At 60.3% G+C, this 27,854-nt stretch overlaps 1 protein-coding gene across 2 annotated transcripts in view; it reads right to left on the bottom strand.

Annotated features, from left to right (window-relative positions):
- STK32C (serine/threonine kinase 32C) overlaps positions 1–24,135 on the bottom strand; it is a 38,300-nt gene extending 14,165 nt beyond the window's left edge. Inside the window, exon 1 of one of the 2 annotated variants that reach the window (XR_006741739.1) lies at positions 23,817–24,135. Coding sequence is in view for 1 of the 2 variants with exons in the window: in XM_036439293.2 (XP_036295186.1) it covers positions 23,817–24,042 (226 nt within the window). In the remaining variant the exon portion in view is untranslated. The remainder of the gene's footprint in view (positions 1–23,816) is intronic. The other variant, XM_036439293.2, reaches the window with a different exon arrangement.
- Between the last annotated feature and the right edge of the window lie 3,719 nt (positions 24,136–27,854).

Raw genomic sequence — 27,854 nt, 5'->3', positions numbered from 1 at the left:
TGGGATCCCAGCAGTGTCTGAGCCGTGGGGAGAAATGCGGCCTTCGGATGCTGCTCACTGAGCCGTGTGTGTGTGTGTGTGTGTGTGTGTGTGTGAGAGAGAGAGAGAGAGAGAGAGAGAGAGAGAGAGAGAGAGAGGGAGAGGGAGGGAGGGAGACAGGCAGTCCTCAAGCAGCTGCGGGGGCAGGGAGGGTGTTTGGGAAAAACGTGTGGAGGCTGCGAGCATGGGGCCTCACAGCCACTTATCACCCCCACTGCCCCGCTAAGCGCCACCTCCTCATGCATATGCCGCTGACTTCTCCCAAAGGCGTGAAGGCCACTCCTGAGCTAAGGAGAGCGAGTGTCTCTGCCATGTGTCAGCTCACCAGTCAGGAGTGCCAGACCCCGGCTGGCACCATGCCCCTCTGCCAGGGAGCGCCCCTCTGCCAGGGAGCGCCCCTCTGCCAGGGAGCACCTTCTGCCAGGGAGCACCCCTCTGCCAGGGAGCGCCCCTCTGCCAGGGAGCGCCCCTCTGCCAGGGAGCACCTTCTGCCAGGGAGCACCCCTCTGCCAGGGAGGGCCCCGCTGCCAGGGGGCACCCCTCTGCCAGGGAGCGCCCCTCTGCCAGGGAGCACCTTCTGCCAGGGAGCACCCCTCTGCCAGGGAGCGCCCCTCTGCCAGGGAGCGCCCCTCTGCCAGGGAGCACCTTCTGCCAGGGAGCACCCCTCTGCCAGGGAGAGCCCCTCTGCCAGGGAGCACCCCTCTGCCAGGGAGCGCCCCTCTGCCGGGGAACGCCCCTCTGCCGGGGAGCGCCCCTCTGCCGGGGAGCGCCCCTCTGCCAGGGAGCACCTTCTGCCAGGGAGCACCCCTCTGCCAGGGAGCGCCCCTCTGCCAGGGAGCGCCCCTCTGCCAGGGAGCACCTTCTGCCAGGGAGCACCCCTCTGCCAGGGAGAGCCCCTCTGCCAGGGAGCACCCCTCTGCCAGGGAGCGCCCCTCTGCCAGGGAGCACCTTCTGCCAGGGAGCACCCCTCTGCCAGGGAGCGCCCCTCTGCCAGGGAGCGCCCCTCTGCCAGGGAGCACCTTCTGCCAGGGAGCACCCCTCTGCCAGGGAGCGCCCCTCTGCCAGGGAGCGCCCCTCTGCCAGGGAGCGCCCCTCTGCCAGGGAGCACCCCTCTGCCAGGGAGCGCCCCTCTACCAGGGAGCACCCCTCTGCCAGGGAGCGCCCCTCTGCCAGGGAGCGCCCCTCTGCCAGGGAGCACCCTCTGCCAGGGAGCACCCCTCTGCCAGGGAGCGCCCCTCGTCTCCCCTTGCAGAGGTGGGGGTGCCAGCCCGCACACCGAGCGAGCGTTCACCATCACTGATGTCCTAAGTATCCATGGAAGCCTCACCAAGACCCGCTGCTGTCTGCTCCGCCCCCCAGGCTCCAGACAAATCAATGGGACGTTCCTGTGCCCACCATGGTGGCCTCACCCGCAGCGCAGTCTCCACCAGGAGGCACTGCTGGTCCCGAAAGGAGCTCTGAGGGCCAGGCTCAGAGAGAGTGCCTGGCAGATCCACATTGGGGTGACTGCGGTGATGTCAGGGGGGGGGGGGCAGCAATGTGCCCTGCAGCCAGCGCCCTCCCCCCTCCCCCACCCAGGGCAGGCCTGTGAGCGAGTGAGGAGCGAATGAGTGAGGGGTCAAGGGCAGATGGAAAGCCCCACCGCCCCACCCCTGCACCACCTAGCCCCCCGTCCATTGGGCTTCCCCCTCCCAGCAGACTCCTGCGGGGCGCTGGGCCTCAGTCCCTTGGCTGTTGAGACTGAGATTCCTGCTGAGAACTAGGAATGAGTCTGACGTTTGGAAGATGAGGAGGATGTTCTGGCTGGAACCAGGGTCCACGCAGAGAGTGGCATCAGTCTCCAAGCCCGAGGGGTCATCAGGCATGAGGGGCCAGAGGGCAGCAGAGGTGGGAGGCATGGTGGACTGAGACCCCATACCCCGGCACTGCCCCCCTTTCCCCAACACCCTCCCCCTCCCCCGCTCAGAGGAGCCTGCCCAGTCGAACAGAACCCCCCCCCCCCCCGGGTTCTCCGATGCTGCCAGGCTGGGACTCAGGGGAGAGGATGACTCCGGGGGTCCCAGCGCCCCAGGCAGAGGGACGGCCATGGGGGGCTCTGCCTGCCTGGGGACCGGCTGACAGCGATGCAGCTGCCCGGGCCCCGTCCTGCATCTGGGTAAAGAGAAGCCAGGCGGGCAGTCAGGAAAGCTCACTCTTTTAAATGCTCCCTCACAGCGAGCACGTGGTTTCATTCCAGACCTTTTCTTGGAAAAGACCTGCATGTGTTTTTTAATGGAAAGTCGATACTGAAAGATCGATGCATCGCGCCCCGCTGCTGGCTCTGCAGGAAGTGCGTGCTGACGAGCCCCTCCAGGCTGAGGAGGCCGCCCCTCCGCTGACATCTGCCCAGGGCCCGGGAGCCTGAGGGCGCCTGGCCGCAGAGCCCGTCCCTGCCCGCAGCCGCAGGAGCCTCCCCCGCCCTCACCGCCCAGGCTCTGTCCTGTCTGCCCAGTGAACCTGGGAGAAGCAAACTGGGGCAGGGAGGGCCCTGAGACATCCCAGTCCCCTCCGGGCCACCGCAGGCCGGGCCCTGCCCCCAGGCTGCCACCCCCTCCAGGCCCCCAGCACGGAGTCTGCAGACACTAGCTTTGGGCGGGGGCAGCTGCACCTCAGAGGAAGGAAGCCAGAGGGGACAGCCATGACGGGGACCCTAGGAGATCAGCCCACGACCTCCAACCCCAGAGGGCCCAGCCGCTAACACACAGGGCCCAGTCCGACACCTCACAGCCGTCCCTCCCCTCCTGAGAACGGTTGTCACTGAACAGCCTGCCAGCCATCAGGGCAGGTCCAGCTGCTGGGCGATGCCAGCCTCCATGGGGGGGCCCATCCGCTCACACAGTCCTTGGAGTTGGGGTGGGGTGCTGAGCCCACAGGAAAACCCGGGTGCCCGGCGGGAAGAAGGAGGTGAGCTGGGCTCGTGTGAAAGGGGCCCGGGGGATTCGCCCCCTGCCCTTTGAGGGAGCTGTGGCCTGTCCTGGCTCCGCAGAGTCCGGACATGGTGCCATGAACCAATGATACGGATGGGGCCGTGGATGGGGACCTGAACACCGAGAAAGCCCATGGCAGCCATGATTTCCCTCCGAAATCACAGCGGATCCGCACGTCCCTCCTCTGTTTCCACCTCCCATTGCTCAGACACATGTCCTTCCACAGCCAGATACCATGGCATCACCCAACAACCAGCGGCCAGCACCCCAATGTGAGCTCCGCCCCTCCCCCTGGAGGGCTGGGCTCTGGGTCACCTACTCCCTGCAGCCTCTCCTCTGGGCTCAGTCAGTCCAGTTCCTCCCCCCGAAGTCCCTCCGATGAGCCCGCCCGTGAGAGACACCCCGGCTCCCAGCCACAGTCTCCCCTCCTCGCCGGCACCTCGTGAGGAAGGAGCCTTCTGCGGGGAAAGAGCATTCGCAGGGACGCCCGGCCTCTGGAACGCTCGGCCCCCCCACCCCCCCAGCCGGCAGCCTCCCTCTCGGGTGGCGGAAGCAGCTGGGAGGGACCTGGGAGCCGGCAGGAGCCAGGACGCCGCCCTGCAGCCCGGCCAGCTCCCGAGGCCTGGCTCAGACCTTCGCTCGAGTCTGAACAGTTTCTCTGATGGATGCTGTTCTGGTCGCTGGTTTTTCCAGTTCACGGAAGACTGGGCGGCAGATGCTCCGCTGGGAAACAGCACAGACAGCAGGAAAAATGTCCAGGGAAGGATTCAAAAAGGAGAGTTTTAAGGAGAGCCATGCGGTGCCAAGAAGCTGAGGCTTCTGGGGTTGGCCCGTGTTGGCACCCACCAGCCTGTACCAGCCCTCTGGGTGTCAGCCAGCAGGGGACGGGACCTCCAGCCTGCGCTGGTTCCACGGGCCTGCGTGCTCTCTGAGAACGCCACTCACAAAGCGCGCCGTGTTCCTACTCCCGGCTCGGTTTCCCGGGCGACCCAGGCAGGCCCGTCTCCAGGGTAACCGCGGAGATGCCGGCTCCCTCCTGCAGCGCTGCGGGCTGACCTATCCTCCTGGGAACCGGGCGGGTCTCTTTTAGGCCAAAATGAATAGAACTGGGGAAAGGCCTTCTCTGGAGGCAGAGCCTAAGACTCCTGTTCTCTGTTCGTGTTTCTAAAAATAGAAGTCAGGAGGCCTGAGCAGCCCAGAAGTCCGCATTCCCGCGGGAGCCCGGGTCTGGTTTCCAGGAGGAGCGCCTTGGCCAGGAGACAAAACCGCGGGATGCTGGGACAAGGTGGCCAGGCCTGCCCGCGCTCCCCGCAGCCGCCAGGGAGGGAGCCGAGCTGACCCCGCGCCCAGAGGCTGGAGCACAGACAGCGCGGTCACAGACCTCCAGGCCAGCCCCGCCGTTCCCGTTCCGTGTTCCCCGTGCAGGCAGGAGGCCGGGCTGGGGGCTCGCTCTGGGCCTTTGGGGACATTGGAGTCTGACCTCTCCTGTGACCTGAGCAGGTTTCTTCTGAGGAGGAGGAGACCTCGGAGCCTTAAGAACCAGCCCAGCCGAAACCGGTTTGGCTCAGTGGATAGAGCATCTGTCTGCAGACTGAAAGCTCCCAAGTTTGATTCCGGTCAAGGGCATGTACCTTGGTTGCGGGCACTTCTCCGGTAAGGGGTGTGCAGGAGGCAGCTGATCGATGTCTCTCTCTCATCTATGTTTCTAGCTCTTCTATCCCTCTCCCTTCCTCTCTGTGAAAAATCAATAAAATATATTTAAAAACAGAACCAGCCCAGCTTCCAGCCACAGCCTCCGCTGGGCGGCAGAGAGGGGTCACAGAGAACTCCCGGGCCTCTCACACATACAATGAATCCAAGGTAGTTCTTAAAATATGGGTGACGGTGAATTTATTTGTAATTCTGGAACAAGGGGCACCTTTCCAAGTAGGAAACAAATCTCAGAAGCCCCCAAGGAAGGTCTCTGTCAGAGGGTGGCTGTCACCCTATAAAAAGCATACAACGTTCACACAGAGAAAAAATAATTAAAAAAAAATCAAAATACTACACACTGGGAAAAGGTATTTGCAATAAATATGACAAATGAGGGTGCACTTCCTTTCGTTACAAGAAACCTGTACAAGTCGGCGAGCACGCCAACCCTGCAGGCAAGGCAGGGCGCGTCACATGCGTCAGTAAGTCAGACGTGACACCTTGCCGCCTCCCTCCCCACGCGCAGCTGTCATTCGCCGTGGCAGGGAGACGCCAGCGTGACTCTGCGAAGTGAAAGGCTGGTTCCACGCCATGCGGGGGCGGGGGGGGGGTGTGCGGGGCAGTGCGGGGCCGGGCCCGCTTGAGTGCCAGCACCAGCCGCCGGCGGCCAGGTGCGCCGCTCCGTAGGGCCATGGTGCCGCTGCCGGGAAGCTCCACCATCGGTACGCACACAAGATTCATCAAGATCGACGCGAGGTGACACTCACGGCCTATAATTTGAAATCCAAACAGTCCCAAGACAGCCCAGGGGAGCGGGACGAGGGGCTGGTCGCATCACCCTGTTCCTGCTGTAAGATGGACATTGAACACCAGAGAGACTGATGCGCCAACAGGAAAACGCCCCAAAGAGGCTCTTGTCAGAGTAGGAATAACCTGTGTATGGAGATCCCTGTTGTGTAGATAAGAGACTGCATGGGAAGCACATGTGTGGACACGGCACACACACGTGTGATGGGCCCTCATGTTCCACTGTCTGCTGCTCCGACTATTCTAACGTTGTCACGATTCCTTTTGTATGCCAACAGGGATCACCTAGGCGTGAGATGAAGGGCCAGTTTCTGACTACTTCCTATTCTTTATTTTAAAAAAGCCTCTTCAATGAGATATAAAAGTAGACAGCCTGTGGCTCCTAACTGACGCTGCAGACCTCCTCCTCTGGGTAAAGAAACCCATTTTCCAGTTCTTGTCCTAATGGGCCTGGACCAATGTTTCTCCAGCTTACCATGAATGGCTTTTTTATTTTCTTAAATATATCTTTATTGATTTCAGAGAGGAAGGAAGAGGGAGAGAGAGACAGAAACATCAATGACAAGAGAGAATCATGGATCAGCTGTTGTGGATCGAGACCGCAACCCAGGCCTGTGCCCTGACTGGGCATTGCACCGTGACCTCCTGGTTCATAGGTCGATGTTCAACCACTGAGCCACACCGGCTGGGCATGCATGGCTTTAAAACTATGTATATCCTCATGTCGCCCCCAAGGACGTGGTCCCGGAGCTCAGCCTGGAAGGGCCTCAAACACTGTCTAGGAAATGTCACTTTGAGAACGTGGCTCCAGAAAGATGACGGCTGCAGACGGGAAGTTCCCACTTTGCAGCCGGCGAGATGGTTTTTGTGGGCCAGTGAAAGGCTTTTTGGAAGCCCTTCAGACCTGGCGCAGGGAGCAGAGACACCCCCAGACCTCGAGGGAGTCTGAGATGTCAGGGCTCCTCCCCACGAGCAGTTCAGCCCAGGGAGGCAGGAGGTGGTCTGAGCTCTGAGCTCTGGGCAGGGGCTGGAGGATGGGGCCTCCTCCCTGCCCAGGAGGAATCGTGTTTCCAGGAGAAGGTTGTTCCCGCCTCCACCGGCACCCCTTCCCCCAGCCCTGAGCGGGAGATCCGTGCTCTGGGCCCACGCTCGCCTTCGCTGCCGGCCACGGCTCAGCCACCGTCCACCCACCCGCAGGGCCGCCAGCGTGGGCGGCGGGAGGCGCTGACACGCAGCACTGCGCCCGCCGGGCTCAGGAGAAGGGGGGCTGCGCTCAGAACACCCGGAGCACCGCTTGGAGGAGCCATGTTCGCTGCTCCCTCTGGGCTTCGCAGAACCACCCGCCCCGGAGCTCCAGGGAAAGGCGGACGCACGCCATACCCTCCCCGGCCACGTGTCCCCGGGCTGAGCCAGGCCACCCGCCAGGACAGAAAGGCTCCGTGTCACCTTCCCCAGGTGCCTGGCCCCACAGCCTCCAAACGAGCCCAGCCCCCCCTCTCCAAACAGAGCCCAGTCCCCCCCCTCCAAACACAGCCCACAGTCCCCCCTCTCCAAACAGAGCCCAGTCCCCCCTCCAAACAGAGCCCAGTCCCCCCTCTCCAAACACAGCCCAGTCCCCCCTCTCCAAACACAGCCCAGTCCCCCCTCTCCAAACACAGCCCACGGTCCCCCCTCTCCAAACAGAGCCCAGTCCCCCCTCTCCAAACAGAGCCCAGTCCCCTCTCCAAACAGAGCCCAGTCCCCCCTCTCCAAACAGAGCCCAGTCCCCTCTCCAAACAGAGCCCAGTCCCCCCTCTCCAAACAGAGCCCAGTCCCCTCTCCAAACAGAGCCCTCGGTCCCCCCCTCCAAACAGAGCCCAGTCCCCCCTCTCCAAACACAGCCCAGTCCCCCCTCCAAACAGAGCCCAGTCCCCCCTCTCCAAACGAGCCCAGTCCCCCCTCCAAACACAGCCCAGTCCCCCCCTCCAAACAGAGCCCTCGGTCCCCCCTCCAAACAGAGCCCAGTCCCCCCTCTCCAAACAGAGCCCAGTCCCCCCTCTCCAAACAGAGCCCAGTCCCCTCTCCAAACAGAGCCCAGTCCCCCCTCTCCAAACAGAGCCCAGTCCCCCCTCTCCAAACACAGCCCAGTCCCCCCTCTCCAAACAGAGCCCAGTCCCCCCTCTCCAAACAGAGCCCAGTCCCCTCTCCAAACAGAGCCCAGTCCCCCCTCTCCAAACACAGCCCAGTCCCCCCTCTCCAAACACAGCCCAGTCCCCCCTCTCCAAACACAGCCCACGGTCCCCCCTCTCCAAACAGAGCCCAGTCCCCCCTCTCCAAACAGAGCCCAGTCCCCTCTCCAAACAGAGCCCAGTCCCCCCTCTCCAAACAGAGCCCAGTCCCCTCTCCAAACAGAGCCCAGTCCCCCCTCTCCAAACAGAGCCCAGTCCCCTCTCCAAACAGAGCCCTCGGCCCCCCCCTCCAAACAGAGCCCAGTCCCCCCTCTCCAAACACAGCCCAGTCCCCCCTCCAAACAGAGCCCAGTCCCCCCTCTCCAAACGAGCCCAGTCCCCCCTCCAAACACAGCCCAGTCCCCCCCTCCAAACAGAGCCCTCGGTCCCCCCTCCAAACAGAGCCCAGTCCCCCCTCTCCAAACAGAGCCCAGTCCCCCCTCTCCAAACAGAGCCCAGTCCCCTCTCCAAACAGAGCCCAGTCCCCCCTCTCCAAACAGAGCCCAGTCCCCCCTCTCCAAACAGAGCCCAGTCCCCCCTCTCCAAACAGAGCCCAGTCCCCCCTCTCCAAACAGAGCCCTCGGTCCCCCCCTCCAAACAGAGCCCAGTCCCCCCTCTCTGAGCGGCTTCCTGGCATTTCCTCCCGGGAGGGCAGCGGCCCAGCCTGCACCTGCCTCCGGCCTGAGCTGCCCACTGACCAGAGGGCCACCGGCTTCCCCCGTCCAGTCCCCATGGAAGGAAGCGGTCTGCGATCGTCAGGCAAAGGCAGCACAGAGCACCCTGATCGCCCCTCCCCGGGGGACCAGGGCCACCCGCTCATGTCCGGGCCCAGCTGCCACCCTTCTGGGCTCGGAGCCCGCGGAGGGCTTCCGGTGTCCTGTGTGTCCCCGGAGGGCAGGGAAGGAGGGTGCTCCTGGGACAGGCCCAGGATGGGCAACGGGACCACCCTCTGGTCTGTCCAGGGGAGGAGGGCGAGTCATCTTCAGCCCCTGTGCCTCCGCTCGGGGCTGAGGTCTGAAGGGGCCGGCCCTGCGCTGGGTTCGCTGGGCCCAGGGACCCCACGTCCTCTGCTCCCCCACAGGGGACACTGCCTCGGACACCCCACCAGGGAGGAAGGGTGAGGCCTGGCAACACAGGTGGGTGCCGCGGGGCGGGCGGGGCGGGCCTCTGGGATAGGCCACACCTGGTCCTCTCAGCCGGGCTCCGAGCTCATTGCCTAGCCGAGGAGGCAGCCGGGAAGGCCTTCCCTTCGCCCAGGCGGGGTGACCGCGGACCAGCGGCCTCGGGGACAAAGGTAAGCCAGAGGGGACACTGGAAGGGACAGAGCAGACGGGACAGCAGGTGCTGCCAGAAAATAGTCTGGCACATCGGAGGCTGAGCAGGCGCTGGCGTCTGGGGTGGGGGTGGAGGGACCAACTGCAGGCAGCAGCCCGGACACGCATTCACCCAGGGCACGGGCCCTGCTGGGCGGGCCGGCTCCGGGCCATGGGGAGGACCTGCTCTCCAGAAGGGCCGCCGTGCTCCGTGGGTGCAGAGGGGGCAGGCGAGGGCGCAACGTCCACAGATCGGGGCGGGGTGGGCGGGAATGGGAGCGGGAGCCCACAGGCCGGTGCCTGCGGCAGAGGCAGAGCCGAGGCCACTGGAGGGAGAGGGGGACCTGGGGGCTCTCATGGAGGCGCTGTGTGAGGAAGTGCACGGCTGAGGCTGAGGGGGCTGCCTGGCTCTGCTGCGGGGTGACTGTGAAACCATCAGCTGTCGCCGCCCACCTCCCCGCCTCCCGGGCCAGATGGCTCCCACTCTCCCCACACTCTGTGGGAGCCCACTCCCAGACTGCTCCTCGGTCTGTCAGGCCCTGCCCCGCCCCACACCTTCCCCACCATAGCAGAAGGACAAGGGGGCTCAGAGGGGACGGAGGAGCCCAGACAGAACAGCACCCCTGCCCAGGAGGCTGCAGATAGGGTCTCCCTGGCACAGATTCTCCAAAATCCAGGACTTGCTGCTGAGGGCCTGGCCAGGGAGCTCAGCAGGTTAGAGCATCATCCGGATATGCCAAGGCTGCAGGACAGGACACATATAAGAATCAACCCAATGAATGCATAACTAAGTGGAACAACAAATATCTCCATCTCTGTGTCTTCTTACTCTCTCCCAAATCAATAAATAACTAAAAACAAACAAACAACAGATGGGACATAAAAAGAATTATTTTTTTATTTAATTCAAGATTGCAGACTCAAACACATCAATATGCAATTGGCCATCCAATTAAAAAGCAGACATTTTCATACAAAAAAATAAATAAATAAAAATTTTTAAAAAACCAACAGATATTTTCAGACTGGACTTAAAAAAAAAACACCACACTCAACTCTACATCCTACTTACGAAAGACCTACTTCCCATAAAGGTACAGATGGGGTGAAAACAAATAAGTCTTTACTCGGTAGATACGAACTGAGAGAAAGATAAGTGGCCAAATGAATATCAAATGGAGTTTAAGGCAAGGAGTACTCCCCGTGATAAAGAGGGACGTTTCATTGTGATAAAAGGATGCAAAGACCTCACTACTCAATGGGAGCGCAGCCGGGAGCAGGCGAGGTGTGGGAGGGGCAGCGAGACAGAAGGAAAGGGAGAGAAGGACTGACCCAGAGAGCTGGGCCATCCTCTCCTTGTCATCACAGACAAGAAAAAGAGAGAAAACACAAAATACTGCTCTACAAGGGAGGCATCCCTACACACGTTACCAAGAAAATACCCACTCAACAACTTCCATGAAATGAACAAATTCCATTCCAAAAAGACAACTAACCAACGGGAACATGAGAATTCTGGAAACCCTGAGCCCCCATATCTATTAAGGAAACCGAATGTGTGTTCAAACCTCTCACAGAAACTCCAGGCTCCCATGCCCTCACCCGGGAGCCCCAGCAAGCATGTCATGGAAGAAAGTACCCTCGCCTCACCCCGGCTTTCTCAGAAAACACAGGAGGAGCAGCCAGCACAGACCCCACACCGACACCGAGACCAGAAAACCTACAGGCGTGATCCTGGGTGAAGCAGGAGGAAACGGAACCCAGCAACGCGAGGTTGGCATCCCGCTCCGAAGTCAATCGATGCAAAGGACCACATCGGCTGAGTAAAGCGGGAAAAGCATGAGACCACCCCACGGGCACAGGAGACGCATTCCATGCCACAACCATCAGTGATTTAGAAACAAGAAACTCGGCACACGAGGAAGAGAAGGCATTACATTTCACCGTGAAATCCTGAACGCTCTCTGGGAGACCAGGAAGAAGGCAGGATGCCTGCTTTCTCCGCCTCTGTTCACCATGGTGGGGAGACGCTAGACAGCGCAGTCAACGTGCAAAAAGTAGGAACTAAAAATGTCTTTACTCAGCAGTGACATGACTGTGACATTGAAAGCCCTGGGAAATCCACAAATAAGATACTGGAGTAGGTGAGTTCAGCACGGTTTTAGGAGACAGTCAATGTGGAACAGTTAATTTTAAAACCATGAAACAGGTAGGGATAGATGAAAATGTGCAACGCCCACATAGTGACAACCGTCACGCATGCTGGCAGCAACGAAGGCAGACTTCATGTGACAGAATACATGTTATGACATGGAATGTTCGCGGGCTGGGGCACTCCAACCGTCAGAGGCCCGTTCTCTCTGGCCTGGTCAGGAGACTCAGGGCAGCCCCCATCAACATCAGCCAGCTTCTCTTAGGAGCTGACCGAAGGATGCTGATGGATACCAGGAAAGCCAACACGTCGGGAACAGTCAAGACGGCCAGAAAAGGAAAACCACGTGGAAGGCAGACACATCTGCTTTCAGGACTTTCTGTAAAGCTGTGGTCTTCAAGGCCACGTGCGGCTGGTGTAGACAGACATCCAGATCAATGACACAGGATGGAGCCAGAAGGCCCACGGCTATGGCCTTTCAAGAAAGGTGCCGGGGAACTTCAACGGAGGACAGTTATTTCAGGATGTGGGGCTGGGTCACACAGATGCCCGCACACAGGGGGAGGAGGAGAAGGAGGAGGAGGAAGAGGAGGAGGTGGAGGAGGAGGAGGAGGAGGAGGAGGAGGAGGAGGAGGAGGAAGGAGGGAGGAAGGAGGGAAGAAGGGGACAGAGAGAAAGAGAGAGAATGAGAGAAAGGAGATCATGGACCCTTACTTCATATCAACACAAAAGCCAACTAACCCACCCCCCCACCCCTCCACCCAGCACAGGCTGGTCCCAGCGCACAGCTGGGCTGACAGCAGGGGTGCCGGGGACTTCCTGGGGTGACAGTGGAAGTCCACAGACTCTCAAAACTCACCGAATCACATCCTTACATTGAAAGGGTTTTATTTCTATGCAAATGATGCTTCAATAAAACGGATTTTCAAAATTGACCATTTCTATTCCTGGGCTGGAGCCCCACCCTCTCACACAGCAGCCCGTCCACTCCCTCTCTCCATTCACTTTGGTTGGATTCAGCAAACATTATGGTGCGTGTGTATGGAGTCAGAGGTGAACAGAAGGCGGCCTTGCCCTGTGTCTCGGTGCCGTTCTGAGGAGGGTTCCCTCGGCCGCGGGCGCTCGCTGTCTGGAAACGGAGAGCTGAGAGCAGGAGAGCCCTGTCCTCGGAGCCGGGGAAGTCGCCAGAGAGTAAGTGGTAATTAGCGGAGACTTTCTGAACCTTTCAATTAACTCCGTCGGAAGATGAGCAAGTGTGCCTTCTCTGGGGCATTACAGTTTGCTTTAATTAAAAGGATTCCGAGTTCGTGTAGAAGTTTCTTGAGAGGCCACTGGGTCCAAAGCCAGGACCGCTTGGGTCTGGGTGACAGCCGTCCCCTCCCCCCTCCCCGCTTTCTCTGCCCGTGATGCTCTCACTCCAGGACCGCACGCGTGACCTGAAGATCTGTCACCAGGGAGAGGGCAGGGCTCAGCTCGCCAAGGCCAGGAACCCTGGGAGCAGGATGCCTCCCCGCCACCCTCACTCCAGCCCTTGCCCTTGGGAGTGGAAGTGACGAGCGTGACAAGGCAAGCTGCCCACATTTCACTTCCAGCCCCGACACACAGCTCTGATCACCCTGCCACCAGACACTGGAGACTCTGCCTGCCGACAGGTGGACATGGCCACCCGTGAGCACAGGTGACAGTTCCTAACCCCCCGCACCAAGGAGCCGGGTGCTGGCAGTAGGAAGTGGGCAGTCCACCCCCCTGTCCTCCCGACAGAAACAGAGAAGGAAGGGGGCAGGAGGCAGAGCTCGCATATGGGGTCCATGGTTGGCTTTGCCTCCCCTCAAACACCAGGCCCCAATGATTCCAGCTCCTCTTTAAAGATGTGAGCAGCCACATCCGGGGCAGTCAGCACCACCCCGGCCCTTTGCACGTCCACAGGCAAAGCAGTCCACATGGAGTGGATGGCCCGGGCAGCGCCGTGGGAGTCTGGTGTGGCATGCACGCCCCCGGGCACGCACTCCTGCGCAAGCAGGGGCCCTCACTGGACTGAGGACCGGGTCTCGGCTGCTGTTTGTTTGTACTTGTGTGTGAGTGAGTGCACACACAACTACACACAAACACAGTCTTACACCCTCACAAATACACACATGCCCATACCCACACTCACACATGCACTCATGTACACACATCCATGCACAGTCTCACCCTCGCACATGCATACATGTGCATAAGTATACCCACAACCTATGCCCATAAACATTCGCTCATATATGCACACATTCATGCACATGCTGTGCTCACCTGCACACATCTTCATGCACACTTGTGCTCACATGCACACTCAGGCTGACCCACACAACCCCAGGACAGCTCAGAGGTCTTAGGGTGTCAGCCATGGAGCCCTCCCAGTGCCCCGGTGTTGGTAAAACGGACAAGTGGGGCCAGGCTATTCAGGCCTCCGCCCGCCCCTGAGAGCCCAGAACAGCCCAGCCAGCTATCAGCGTGCTGAGCCAGCCTGGTCAGAGGTGGCCCCCGCTACCCGCTCAGACTGTGGAAGGGCAGGGGGTCCTGCAGACAGAGCCACACCCGGCTAAGGTCCCAGAGTCGCCTCACGAGCAGTGATTGCCCCAGGCAGCACCCGCCCTGGACAGAGGCCCCCTCTGCTCACCAGCCAGCTCCTGGGCTCCCATCAGGCGTGTGTTTCATAACCAGCCCACATACCAAGTTCCCAACCTAATTCAGGGGAAGGCTTTCCGGACAGCGGCGCCTGCTGCTGCCGAGACTCATCCATCACATTTGGCCTAAAGGGAGACGCAGCCAGCCTCTGAGTCTCCTTCCCACAGCCTGGCCGGTGCCCCCTCACTATCCCCCCTCATCTCTCCCCCCACCCCATCCCATCCCCCACCTCAACCCCCGCTGCTCCTGACTGTCCTCAAGCCCAGCTCTGTGGGCCTATCCCTCCGTGTATCCAGTCTGCCCTCCCGCTCTGACAGCCCAGAACAGACAGATCACCCATCAGAGAAGGTGGAACAATCGGCAAGGGCAGACGAAAGCCAGGGTCTGACCGTCCCCATGGCCACGGGCTCCTGCTGCCCGGAGGGGTGGGGTGGCCCTGCTCCCCAAAGCCAAACTGCTGAGGGCTCTCTGGCCTAGAGCTAGGACGGGAGCCTTTCCGGAAGTCCCCAGTGCCAAGGCCTCTGCCTCCCCACAGAAAGCACTGCTGACGGGGGAGACTCGCCCTAGGCCCCGAAGGCCCCTCTCTCTGAGGTCTGGCTGACGGGTCTCCCCCAAGCTGGCCCTTCTGTGAGAGAGCCCCCAAACTGCACCCCTTCCACATCACCCTGACAAGGTCCCACCACCTAGAAACACAGCCCTCCCTGGGAAAAGCATAGCAGGCTGGGCTGGGGGGTGGGGCCAGGGTGGGGTGGGTGTGCAATTTTATTTATTTATTATTATATTATTATTATTATTATTATTATTATTATGCTCTCCAGAGGATATGCTGAGAAAGAGAAACATGGATGTGAGAAAGAAACCTTGATCAGTTGCCTGTCATATGCACCCTCACGGGATCAAACCCACACCCAGTACGTGCCCTGAATGGGAACTGAACCTGCCACCTGTCATTGCATGGGATGAGGCTCCATTAACTGAGCCGCCCTGGCCGGAGGAGGGCGGGGGGAGACACCATTTTAAAGCAGGTTTGGAGGACACGTGGTCTTCAGTGCTTCCACCTAACCACTGCACCACCAGGCTGCCCATGTGGTTGGCAGGTGGCCCCTCTGGCCTCTGGGACAGAGCAGGGGGGTGCGTGTGGCTGTTCTGGCCAACAGCTGTGGGCAGATGGCCCAGGCCTCTCTCGGGCCAGAGCAGCTGGGGTGGGGGTTGGAATGCTAACTTGCTGTTGAACGTGCTGGATTTGAAAAAACCATGAGACACTCGAGGGGCGGTGTCTGAGACTGGACAGAAAAGTCTGGACTGTGGGAGGCAGGCTCCGGCTGGAGATTCAAATCAGGGAGCCGTTGGCATATGGGTGATATTTGAAGCCTGAGCTCACCTGGGCATGAGTGCAGCGAGAAGAGGGAGCGGCGGGAAGGGCCCTGGGGGCTCCGGCATCCGTCGGGAGAGGAGGCCACGGGGAGACGGGGGACCGGGGAGAGGGCCCCGAGTGGCCAGTCTGCCACGGGCCAAGGAGGGCTGAGACCCAGGCATTAGAGTTAGCAACGTGGAAGGGGCCTCCCGAGAGCTTTGGGTCCACGGGGACAAGTCCTGACCCCCGAGAGGAAGGACCGGAAACCGCAGCAGAAAGTGCTCCCGAGGAGTCCGGCTCACACATGGGGAGAGAGGAACGGGGCCGTGCGTCACGCAGGACTTCCTCAGGTAAATAAAACGTGCTGTTTATTCACCGCGTGCCCTCCCTCAAAAGCTTCCGAATGCCTGCACGCTGTCCCCCCAGGCCCCACGGGACACAAACGCCCGGCCCCTCCCGCCCACCCTCGGGAGCTGGTGGACAGCAGAGCCCTGAGGCCGGAACCTGGGCGGCTGGCCAGCTGTGCTCCCACGCGGAGCTGGCACCTCAGCCAGCTCTCCCCGCCCTCGGGGCTGCCTAGATGTGCTAGCTGTCTCCCGGTCCGGCTCCCATAAGCATCGGTGACCCTAGGAGGGAGCCGCAGAGCCACCCAGAAGGCTAAGGTAGGGAGGTGGGGGCCAGGAGGACCTGGGACAGGAGAGTGGGCGTCACCCTGTTGGAGAGGCAATGGTCCCTCCCAAATTCTCTCCTACCCCGGGTGCCCAGCTTGGGGGTGAGGGAAGGGGGGAGCGGGGGGGGGGGGGAGAGGGGAGAGGGGGAGATGCTCTTCATCCCCAAGCCTGTGTCTCTGTGCATTCTAATTGCCGAGGCTGGGGGATGGGGAGAGGGGCAGAAGGATCCAAATGATGGCGGTAAAGTCACATACGTCTTGTATGTATTCACTGACATTCTAGTGTCCCACCACAGAGAAGCGTGCCCTTCTCAGCACCCGTGGCCCAGCAGGTGCCAGCCCAGCACTGCCCCACCCACTTCCTGTCTTGGCTCCTGCTGCCCCAGCACCTGGCAGACCTGACAGTGGGGCCCACCCCTGGGTTCCAATTGCCAACTGCAGCTTACCTGCCATGGCCTTCCAGCCACGGCAGCTGGACAGGAGCCGCTCATCAGTGGGGCCTGCGGCCAGTCCTTTCTTCAGCCTGGGGTTTCCCTCCCCCCTTCCCTTGTTTGATCTGCCACCCCTCCCCCCGCAACTGCCACCCTGTCATGGGACAACTTTGCAAATTATCCTTTCTGCCCGAGGAGCTAAAATTTGGTTTCAGAAACTCATGTTGACTTTGAATAAAAGAAAAAAAACCAAAAGAAAAGATGTAGGGAGAACCCATGCAGACATGACCCCAGGGCAGCCCCAGGCGGATGGATGCCACGGAGGGGGTCCTGCTCTCCGGCAGCAGAGACCTGTGGACAGGCGGCAGCCCTGTGACTATGGGGGACCATGGTGGTCACTTACACAATGTCCACGGGTTCTCTGACACCCCCACCAAAGGGTGGAGCCTAGCTCCCTCCCTTTGCCTGTGGGCTGGACACAGTGACTTCTTTCTGACCCAGAATAAGGTGGCAGTTACAGTGTGTGGCTCAGAGGCTGGGTCTGGACACTCATGGGGTCATGGGGAGGCCACCGCCACGTTGGGAGGTCACACAAGCAGCCCTCAGAGAGGCTCCATGGCGAGGAACTGAGGCCCAGCCTCCATGTGAGGGACCTGGCTTGGGAGCAGGTCATCCAGCCCCAGTCGGACTTTCGGATGACGGCAGCCCGGCCAACATCCAGACTTGCAACCTCATGAGGGACCTGTGCCAGACCCGCCCAATGACCGACACACAGAAACCATGGAGCGATGGTGGCTGTTTTAAGCAGCTACATTCTGAGGTAATTTGTGAAGCGAGGCCTCATTTCCTAACCATGGAGCCTCTCTGAGGGCTGCTTGTGTGACCGGCATGAAGAGTCGTGATGCGAATCCTGAAGGCAAAGAGACCTTTCGAAAGTCAGCTTTTAAGTTTCTGTGAGGAGCTGTGTGCTCAGCTCCTATTTTTAATAAATTGGAGGCAACACTGAATCCCACCCACACCCTCTCCTTGGCTTCGGAACTTAAATAACATCGAGCAGGGTTTTCGCACGATCGACACGGGCTGGCGGAGCACGGAGACCGGTTATGGGCGCCCGTGTCACGTTCAGGTGGATGGAGGACGGGAAGTGACCCGTCTCACGGCTGGACCGAGCCAGGCCACAGCGAGCCCCCGGTCTGCTCTCTGTCCCCAGCCATGCTGACGTCAGTCGGATGCCTTCGTTTTTAAAATAAATTTTAGGACAATGAGAAGAACATTTTTGATGAAGCAGGCATCCCAGTTTTTAAAAATAACAATCGTTCCATTAATTACAGCTTCTCCCGAATGGTCTCTAATTCCGATCATTAAAATCATTCAGCGCGCCGGACCAACTGCTGTTTGGGAAGCAGAGAGGAACCCAGCGTGTCCTTCAGGGCATGAAGGAGGCACCCAGCTCTGAGCTTCCTACCAGCAAGGGAACCGGGACCACAGCCGCAGGGCACAAGCCCATAACATAAACACCAACGGGCTCAAGAGCTGTCCAAAGGAGGGCCCCGCCTGGTGTGACAGAGAGCACCCCATCAGGACCCCTCAGCAAGCCCAGGAGCTTCCATGTCTCCGTGCAGGCGGGCGGGCAGACCATAGGGAGCCACAAGGGAGGATGGCCCATGCAGCCTGCCACAACCTGCTGGGGGGGGGGGGGGGGGGCAGGGCGCTAGGAAAAATGCCCCGTCTCAGCTTACAATAAAGGAAGAGGTTCGGGTGCAGCCTTGGTGAAGATCGTTACATGTTGGTTACATAGGTAACAGGCTATGCCCGAGAAAAGACAGCCAGGAGCAAAACAAAATAAAAACTAAAGGAAAAGGCCAAAACCAGTTTGGCTCAGTGGATAGAGCGTCGGCCTGCGGACTGAGGGGTCCTGGGTTCGGTTCCGGTCAAGGGCATCTACCTTGGTTATGGGCACATCCCCGGGGTTGGGGGGTGCAGGAGGCAGCTGATCGATGTTTCTCTCTCATCAATGTTTCTAACTCTCATCAATGTTTCTAACTCTCTATCCCTCTCCCTTCTTCTCCGTAAAAAATTTTATATATATATAAAAGAAAAAAAACTAAATGAACTTCCACCTCCCATCATGCATCAGGGCCCGGTGGGCTTCTGCCCTCACTCAGCAACTCCACCTGCTGCATACCTGCTCAGCCCTCCCTCCTGGGGTGTGCGCATGGGCCAGCAGCACTGGGGACTGCTGGGGAAGGCAGTGGCTGGACCCGACCCCTGGGACCCACTGCGGTTGGGGGCGCTGCTTGGAGCCGGCCTGGCTTTGTGGGAGCAATGTTGCTCCGTGGCTCTGCCTCCCCGGACCTCCGAGCTCCATCCTCAGAGAGAAGCCTGAATAGAAGTGGCCTCCAGGGCATTCGTGCAGCTCTTCTCCACTGGAGGCTGGGTGGTTACAGTTTTTAAAGAGAACGGGCGTATTTTTAGCATCCTAAAATGTAGAAGCAGATGGATGGACATGCAGAGCTGACATTTGTTACATAAAGAAGTATGACAGTGGGTCCCAAGTCCACTCTACACCAGCCTCGTCAGCCCGGGGAGAGAAACGCCCCAGACTCCACGGCTTCCCAAGGTTCCCCCCACCTCACCCTGGACTTCACGGGGAGCCAGGAGTGAACGTGCAAGGTGAGCTGTACCACGTGCCCTCCTACCCAACCGGAACCCGAACCCCACCCCACACCAGGGGCCCCCGCACTGTTTCTCCCACTGCTAGGAGGGAGCCCAGGCTCTGCAGCCACCAGGCTTCCGGCCACCGCGGCCCTAGTGCTGTGGGGGAGGGCGAACCGCCACGCCTGGCACACAAGGAGAGCCACCCTCTCTCCTGCCCTGCTCTTCAGGGTCAGGAGGGAAGGAAAAAGGCACCTGTTAAAACTCCCCCCCCACCACCACCACCACTGGAAAAAGACTTAGTGAGCTGGGGCTAGCCCGCCACTGGGAACTACGGCCCCATGCGCACTATGGGGTCAGCCACACGTGGGCTCTGGGCAGCGCAATGAGGAACAAGGAAGCACCAGGAAGTAGCCAGGGAGTCACTCTCTGCAGGTGACATGACTGACCACCCACAAAGCCCAAGAGAAAAACTCGGGAGCTGTGGCACAGTGGCCATACCCAGGGTGAGTACTGGTCATGGAACGGGTTGCTCCATCCAGCACTACCCAGCGTGGAACGTGATGGGGGGAAGGATCCCACTCACAGGTCCACAAAGACAAGCAACCAACGCACAAGAGGAATTCGTTTTAAATCTAGAAACAGCCCAAAGGCGCTCAATGTAGGGACGTGCAGGACTCGCAGGACAAACACATCCTCATTCCATGTTGAATGTTTGTCTGAACTGAAATCTGCGATGGAAAAAAAGTAAAACCACAGACGTACGCGAAGAAAATGCAGGTGGAGATTTCCAAACTGAATGATGTCCGCCTGTGCCTGGGAACCGGCTTTGGAAACACGACACCAGGCCAGGAAACTGCCGGAACCGAAGATGCTGATGGATCTGACCACATGAACATTAAACACATCCGTACCCAAACCCCCCACAAGAACTAGCAATCTTACCGAGTAAATGGCGAAACGTTCGGAGAAGCATCTGTGTATCTGCAACAGTGAGAAGAAACGGCAGCCAACATCCCAGTTTGATCAGGAAGTGCTGGTCAGGGTGGGTGCCAGCAACTCAGAAAAGAATATGAACACTCCCAAACACAGAAAGCAAAGGTGATCAATTTCATGGGTAGTCAAAGAAACTCAAAGAATTCATGCAACCTCTAGCTTTTAGACTGTCGAAAAGTGATAACACCACCAGCACCCACAGTTGGTGAGGACGTGGGGAAAGTTTTTGGGGGAGCAGCGAGGAGCACACAACACTGGTCTCCCTTCCTGGCCCCCCTTCTCTCTGCTCCAGGCCCTCCTTCCAGGCAGTAATTTATTCATGTTTCCTTGTCTATTGTCTCCTGGCTTCCCCTTTGTCCAGGTGCCTCGCACTTGCAGCAGCCACCTCTATTTGGTCACCGCTGTATACCTAGCACCCAGGCCGGCCAGCGGCTGGCTCTTGGAGGGAGCTGGACAGGCGTATCAAACTATTTTCCATGGACGGTCCTCTGACGTGGCAATGTCATTCCTAGGAATGTGTGATACGGAAATAAGGCCAAACGTGCAAAGACAAACATACAAACATGCTCACTGTTAAATTGTTTATGGTTTTTATACGATGGAAGTGCCCTACAATAGGAATGAAGTAAACAGCATTTTGTCTACAGAGAGGAAGGCTACCACGCAGTGATTACCAGCCCTGACTGCCCATCAAAGTCACCAGGGGAGGGGCTCAAAGGTGTGCTGATGTCTGAGCTCACCGCTCACCCAGCCCTACAAATTCAGCTCAAGTTCTGGGGAGCGGGGCCCATGGAGTCCAGGTCACAGCTGAGAATGGCTGTTGTAAATCTAGCCAACAAGTGGTGCTGCAGATTTATACAACGTTCGAAACGTGCTGCTAAGTAAAAAGCCAGTGATGGCAAAACCGTGTACGGAGCATGCTCCTGTCTCTGTATCAAGGAAAAGCAGCGTGTTTCTGGACAGCTGGGTGTGAGGACATTCCTGGAAAAAGGCTGGAAGATGTACGCTGACACCTTCTCTCGGAGCTGGCTTACAGATGTCTTGGTTTTCCTACTGAGGACCATTTTGGGGGAAACAGCAAAGTGTGAAATCCTTACACATTTACACATTGTAATACTTCTCTAATTAGAAGGGAAAAAACGCACACAAAGTCCCGTTTTCAATTTTTCGGAAGGTGACTTAAGAACCAGATAGCCCTCCCGCCTGCCTGCATGCCAGCACCAGGGTTCTCGCACTCTGGCCTCCCTGGGCGAAGGCAAACCTTCTCAGTGGTCAGTCCCTCCCTCCCAGCAATCATGCAATGGTAGGTGTGAGACAAGCCACAATGGCTGAGAAGGGTAGGCATCCCCAGGCTCCCCAGCTTCTCAGCAGGAGGTGCTATACCTGCCTCCCCTCTAGACAGAGGATGCCCGGAAGTCAGGGAGGGGCAGCATAGGAGGAGGGGGGCTGAGGGGAGAGAAAGAGTTGGCCTTGGTTCTGGGGTGAGGGAGAGGCTCAGAGAATCCCGGACATGCCCCGGCCCTGCCAGGTGAGGACAGCGGTGCTGGACGCCACTGGCAAGGGTGGAGGACGTTGAAGATGTCTCACATCACAACTATGTTTATTAGTTGGAGTTTACCTGGCACTTCGTTAAATTGCCCTCTTGTTTCCCTTCTTCTTTTGCTCTGCGTACTAAATTTGTTACACTAATTGGGTGTTTTAATCAGAAAAAGTCACCAGAAGGTTTCACATTGCCATAGCAACCATGCAGTCCCAGTCAACGCGAGTCACCAGCACCCCCCTGTCACCAGCACCCCCTGTCGCCTCTTTAAGTCCGCTCCCCGGGGGATAGGGGGTGGAGGGGGAGCTACCTGGAGGGGATGGGTAACTTCATACCCTCCCCTGGAGAAGAGGTGGATTCAGGGGCACGGCTCCCCTCCCGAAAGACAGTCCTTTCTCCTTCCCAAACCCTAGTCTCTCCACCCAAATAACGCCCCGGCCTTTATGCTAAGATCTGCAGCGTCTCTCTGCAGACACGCTGTGACTCCCGAGCCGTGGAAGCCCGGAGAGTGACACGCAAGCGTGGAATACGAGTGGAACGGAGTGGCTGCCCAGGGACAGGCCTGGCCTCCCGATCGCATGTGTTGGGTTTGGGGATGCGGCCACCATGCCCAGGGATGAGCAGGTGATCGACGGTCACGTGTCCTAAAAAGCAAGCATCTGCAGCCAACATCAGTTACTGCCCACAGGCCCAGAGGGCTGGGGCCTGTGCCATTTTTTCCCGGGCAAATAAGGAGGTGGGGGGACGTGGTAAATTGTTCCCCCATCAGATGGCGCGCATCCTAAGGAGATTCTGTGCTCTTTTCGCCTTTGAATGATCCACGAAGTCTGAAACTTAACACACTCAGCACGTGGGAAAAATTCTACCTTAACAAGCGGGAGGCAGCACCCTGCTTTCTGCTATGTCAACCTCCCTACCTGTGCCTCAGGGAGCACAGAGCGAAGGCAGAGAGCGTGGCCAGCTCCTGGCTGACACCAGCAAATGCTGAAAACACATGCATTTCTCAGACGTGGTCTCGCCTGCAGGAGGAAGCTGGATGTAAATCTGCTTCCCGATTAGTTCCTAGTTCGCCCGGGGCTTTCTTTATTTTGAATATTTATGCTAAAAACAAACCCATATAACATGGAACATCCATAGCAGAACACATGAAAGCCGGTCCCAGATCACACACTGCGCCAGCGTGGCTGGTCCTGGATGCCCGTCCTGGGAGTGCAGGCAACCATGACCCTCCCCTGCTGGCCTGACCAGCCCCGGCCCGCACCCCTGGCCAAGAGCAGGCTCCCATCACTCCGGCTGACCACAGTCAGCCCAGGCCTGCACACTCGCCAACACTGGCCTGCGGTCGGACTCTTGTAATTTCCTATCATACTTAAATTATTTATCAGAAATAAATAGCTCGGGCTGTCACACTGAGCTGTGCTTTAAAATTCTAAAAGACCCATCATACTCTGCAGGCTGCCTACAAATGAGGAAAAAAAAAAAAAAAGCAGATTTCAACTATTTTAGGAAAATGTCAGAAAACATCATATGTGTCATCACTGTAGCATTTAAATGTGTGACATCTGTGGGAAAGGGCTGTGTGATCGCATGTGCATTGCCACAGCGCCCCACAGGCGGGCACCACACGGCCACCTGCCCTGCAGGTGCTAAGTCAGTCAGAGGCTCCTGGTGCCCAGCAGGACCCCAGGAAGTGTGCCTGGACGGCCTGCTGCCTGTCACCTGCCTCCCACCACACCCATCTCCCTGTGGCCACGCAAGAGACACCTGCCTTCTGGGTGGGCAGCTTTCCCTGCAGGAGGACCTGAGAGAAAACCAGTTCCCAAAGGGAGGTCTGTGCGGGAGGACTAGGCCTCTCCACCGCAGGTCTGTGTGCAAAGGCTGGGCATGGGGGGGGGGGCGGGATGTACCTTCACCCTGGAGAGGGAGAGGGAGGGCCAGGGGACCCCCGCCACCTGTGGGGACGCATCCCCCTTGCACCCTGGGCACCCAGCACAGGTGAGAGAAATGAGCCGAGCCGCACACAGCCCCTCACAGGAAAACGAAAATGTGCAGCTCTTGGTACCACGGGCGGTGTCTACCTAAGCCCCGAGCCGCCCGATCGCCACCGGACATGGAGGACGCAGGCGGGGCCCTGGACACGCGTGGGCGCCGCAGGCACAGCCCGCCAGTTTCCTCGGAAACCAAGCGGCAGCCCTGGGACGCCCTCCCATCCCGTGGCCGCGGTGTGTGGCCGGGAGGAAACCCCACAGCCGCGGCCCCCTGCGAGGGCCCGCGGGCTCCCCACGCCGCCCCCGGCGCTGCCTGTCTCCCCGCCGCGAGGCCGCACTCACCGTCCTCCTTGTCGTCAAACACGGGCCTCCGCGCCGGCGCCCCCGACATGGACGAGCTCATCCGCTTCTTCCACTTGCTCCACGCGAACAGGGGGCGCGGCTGGGCGCGGGCATCGCCGGCGTCCCGCGCTCGGGGCTGCCCGGTGGCCGGGGGCTGCCCGGCCGGGGGCGGCGAGCCGGGGGGCGCCGAGGCGGAGCTGCCCCTGCGCTCCGCGCCGCTCCTCATCGCCGGGCCTGGGTGCGCCGCGCGGCGGGCGCCCGGGGCATGGCCCGCCCGCCGGGCTGGGCGCGGAGCGGAGCGGAGCGGCGGCGGCGGCCCGGCCGGGCACTGGCGGTCCGTCCCCCCCGAGGCCGGCGGCGAGCGGCGGGGCGGGGCGGGGCGGGGCCGGGGCGGGGACGGCGGGCGGGAGCCCGGGCGCAGCGGAGCGCGGGGGCGGGGCCGGGGCGGGACCGGGCTGGACCGGCTCACGGAGCCTCGCACCCGCCCATCGCCCCGGGGCCGGGGCCCGGCTGGACCGCCCGGACAACGGCGAGGGGGGAAGGCCGGTCCCCCGCGGAGCAGCCCGGCGGCCTCCAGAGGAGGGAGGGGGTCGTGGGCGGGACCGCTCAGCCCGGGAAGGTCCCCCGGAGCCGCCCACCCCGCTGCCCCGGAACAAAGCGGCTCAGGATCGCCGCCGCCCCAACCCGGGGACCCTGCGCATCGGCCTGCGGCTCCGCGCTCCCCAAGGGAAGCCGCTCCGCGGGGACCGAGGCCCGGGCGCTCGGGATTGGCAGCCGGCGGTGCCGCACCGGATGCGGGTCCCACCCGGGGAGGCAGGTGGCTCCCGAGACTGCGCCCCGGGAGGGATGGGGAGCGGGCCCGGGAGGGGCGGCCGGCTGGGGCAGGAGCCCTCCCCAGGCGACAGGCTCCAACACGGGGGGAGGGAGGGGGTGGGGAGGGGGTGGGGAGGGGAGGAGGGTGGGGGTGGAGAGGGGGGGTGGGGAGGTTGAGGGTGGGAGGGGGTGGAGAGGGGTAGGGTGGGGGTGGGGAGGGGGTGAGGGTGGGGGTGGGGAGGGGGTGAGGGTGAGGGTGGAGAGGGGAGAGGGGGAGGGGGGTGGGGAGGTTGGGGGTGGGAGGGGGGGGAGAGGGGGAGGTTGGGGGTGGGGAGGGGGTGAAGGTGGGGGTGGGGAGGGGGTGGGGGGGGTGGCTTCGGCACGAAGCACGTGCACCCGCGCTCCCGGGGTCCCCTTGGCTGGGTCTCCAGTCCGCTTTCCCACCCCGGTGCCAGGGCCTCAGTGCTGAACCAGAGCTCTTGGCGCAGGTTCGCGCGCCAGGACCCCCCGGGGGGATCGTGTGCCTGAGTCGCCAGGGGACCCTTCCCATGTGAGACAGGGCCTGAGCGCTGACCGCGGGTCCTTCCACAGCCTCTGCCGCGTATTGGGGGGAAGAGGGGAGGAGTGGGGGGCGCCGTTTGCCGCTGAGTGCCTCCGCCTCTAATCACACAGCGAGGGGTGGCCCTGGCGTAAGACTTTGTCACCGAAGAAGAACGAAGAACCGGTTTTGTTGAGGGCTGCTTGGATGCATGGTCACCGGGCCCTGCGGGACTCTTCGCTCGCGCTGCCTCTCCCTCCAGGCACATCCTTCAGCCACTCTGGGCACTGCTGGCCTCACCTGGCTCTGCCCTCACCCTGGTTGTGGCACTAGGGCTCCTGGTGCATGTATGAACCGTTACATCCGTCCCCGCCCCGCCTTTGAACTCCACTGTGGCTCCTCCCCCTGCTTGGCCAGCAAAATGTGAGCAGAGGCGACCCATGTCCTCTCTGGGCCACACTTGAGGGGCCAGTTCATCACTGAGGGACCGCCCGCCCACCAGGGAGGACATGAGAGACAAGGGAGAAATCACGTGTGAGCCACCTAGAGAAGCCCACCCACCACCCACTGCGGGTCCCCGGGCCTGGCCCAGGTGCAGGCCTGAGTCTTTGGTTAAATTCCTGGCCCCCCAGGAGGGTAGAGAGATCTGGGGGAGATAAGAGATCAATCGAAAGACTTGTATACATGCATATAAGTACAACCATTGGACACAAAACTCTGGGGAGGGAGGATATGTATGGGGGGGGCAATGTTAAAATATATACACAAATAATAATTTAATTAAAAAAAAATAAAAAATTTGGCTCTTAAAAAAAATTTTTTTTTTAAATAAGTTCCTGGCCCCCCAGATTGGGTGCAGCCTTCTGAGCTCCCACAGCCTCTGTCCTTGGCTCCCTCCTGGAACTGCCACTTGCAGGGGGGTAGTCAGCCCCACCTGCACAGAGGAGCCACTGTAGGATTTCACCCGCCCACTCGGTCCACCCGGGCAGGGATGCTCTGAAGGAGGAGCACGCGCAGGGAGGCGGGCATCAGAATCCTCCCATTGCCACAGAAGTGGGAGGGGCTCCTGCCCCCGCCATTGGGCTGGACAGCGGTGAGCCCAGCTTCTGGCTGAGCAGTGCTCCCCCTGTGGGAATGCACTGACCACCAGGGGGCAGCTCCTGCATTGAGCATCTGCCCTCTGGTGCTCAGAGCACATCATCGTGACCGGTCATTCCACTGTCCGGTCAATTTGTAGATTAGCCTTTTATTATGTAGGGGGGTTTTACCCTTTCCAGGGAGAATGTTGCTCTGGAGCAGGCAGGCGAGGCAGCCATCGCCAGCCCACACTTCCTTCCAAGTCTGGGGCCGGCCACGTCTGCCCGCCAGACCTCAGAGTGGTGACACAGAGAGGCCTGACCTCCCCGGTCGCTACCTCTCAGAAGCACCCAGTGTGCCTCTCGTTAAACGTCAACCTTGAAATCTGCCCGGGGGCTGCTCAAGGACAGGGCTGTGTGGGCAGCAGAGATTGGGGGAAGGGGGGGACCTTCCCCGGCCCTCACTTCTGAAGCATTTCTACACAAATTCTCCAGGAAGCAGGGCCAATCCAATTTCCTGCATCTTCTTGCTTTCTGTAGCTGTCCTCAATCCTCTTTTTAAAATAGGCTTATCATCTTCTATCTCCCTGATTTATCCGTGACGCTATGAAGCGAAGGCAACTCTGCCACACACTCACCGCCATAACCTCCCCAGGAGAGGGGGCCTGGCCATGCCTGCAAGGTCAGGGGCGTGGGGGTCTGCAGGAACCAGCCAGCCCTGGGCCTCAGGTGGACTTGCACCCACCCCACCCCACAGGCGGCTGACACCGGGGAAAAGGTGCTGGGCCTGGAGTGCGGAGGCTGCCTCCGTGGGCCTGGCAGGGATGGAGACGAAGTGACCTCCTGCGGCCTCTCTGACAGAGTGGAGGCCTCCTCTCCATGCAGGGCGGGCCCAGGCCAGGGGTCAGTTCTCATCAGACTGTGAACCTGCTGGTCCTCCACAAAGATCCTCCTGGAGAACTGGTTTCTCTAGAGTCTTGCTTTAGGGGTGAGGGGATCCCCAGTTTCTTGTGCTCCCGTCAGATGTGCAGGAAAGGAGGCAGGTGACCAGAGTCTCGGAGCCACCCTGGGGACCCTCCACAGAGCTGCCTCGGGCCGCTGTGCCCTCCCTGCTCCTCTCTCCCCCTGTGAGAGTGAGTGAGCGTGAGGGAGGCACCAGGTGGTCAGTGACGGGGAACACGCCTTCCCCAGGTCTCCTCACGGAGCCACAGGAGGCATCGTGTGTGAGCCTGGGGGGTGGAGGGCAGCCGGGAGGTAGCAGCCCTAATGCCTTTGTACCAGAAGGTCAGGGCCAGGGCCCACGTGTGGCTGCCGCTCACTGTCCTCACTGGTGGGAGGCGGGAGGAAGAGCAGCTTTCAGCTGCTCCTCCCCCTGGGCCAGGCCTGCGCTGGGTGAGGAGCGGTGCCCCTTGCTCAGGAAGGCCGGTGCCACTTCTGCGGGACACCCACCCGTGGGCCATGCGCCGCGGGGTTCTGGCTAGAGCTCAGGACGTCCAGCTGGCAGCAGGCCAGCCTTCCTCAGTTTACCTCCCACTGCCCCGGCCCACCACGCCCTGCACCCATGGATGGAGCTGCAGGCCAGGGACCATGTGCCCGCTGCCTCTGTGATGG

Source organism: Pipistrellus kuhlii, unplaced genomic scaffold, assembly GCF_014108245.1.
Source record: "Pipistrellus kuhlii isolate mPipKuh1 unplaced genomic scaffold, mPipKuh1.p scaffold_m20_p_15, whole genome shotgun sequence".
NCBI classification, from domain to species: Eukaryota; Metazoa; Chordata; class Mammalia; order Chiroptera; family Vespertilionidae; genus Pipistrellus; species Pipistrellus kuhlii.
Note: the sequence above shows the minus strand (reverse complement) of the source record. Positions and strands in the feature narration are given on the sequence as shown.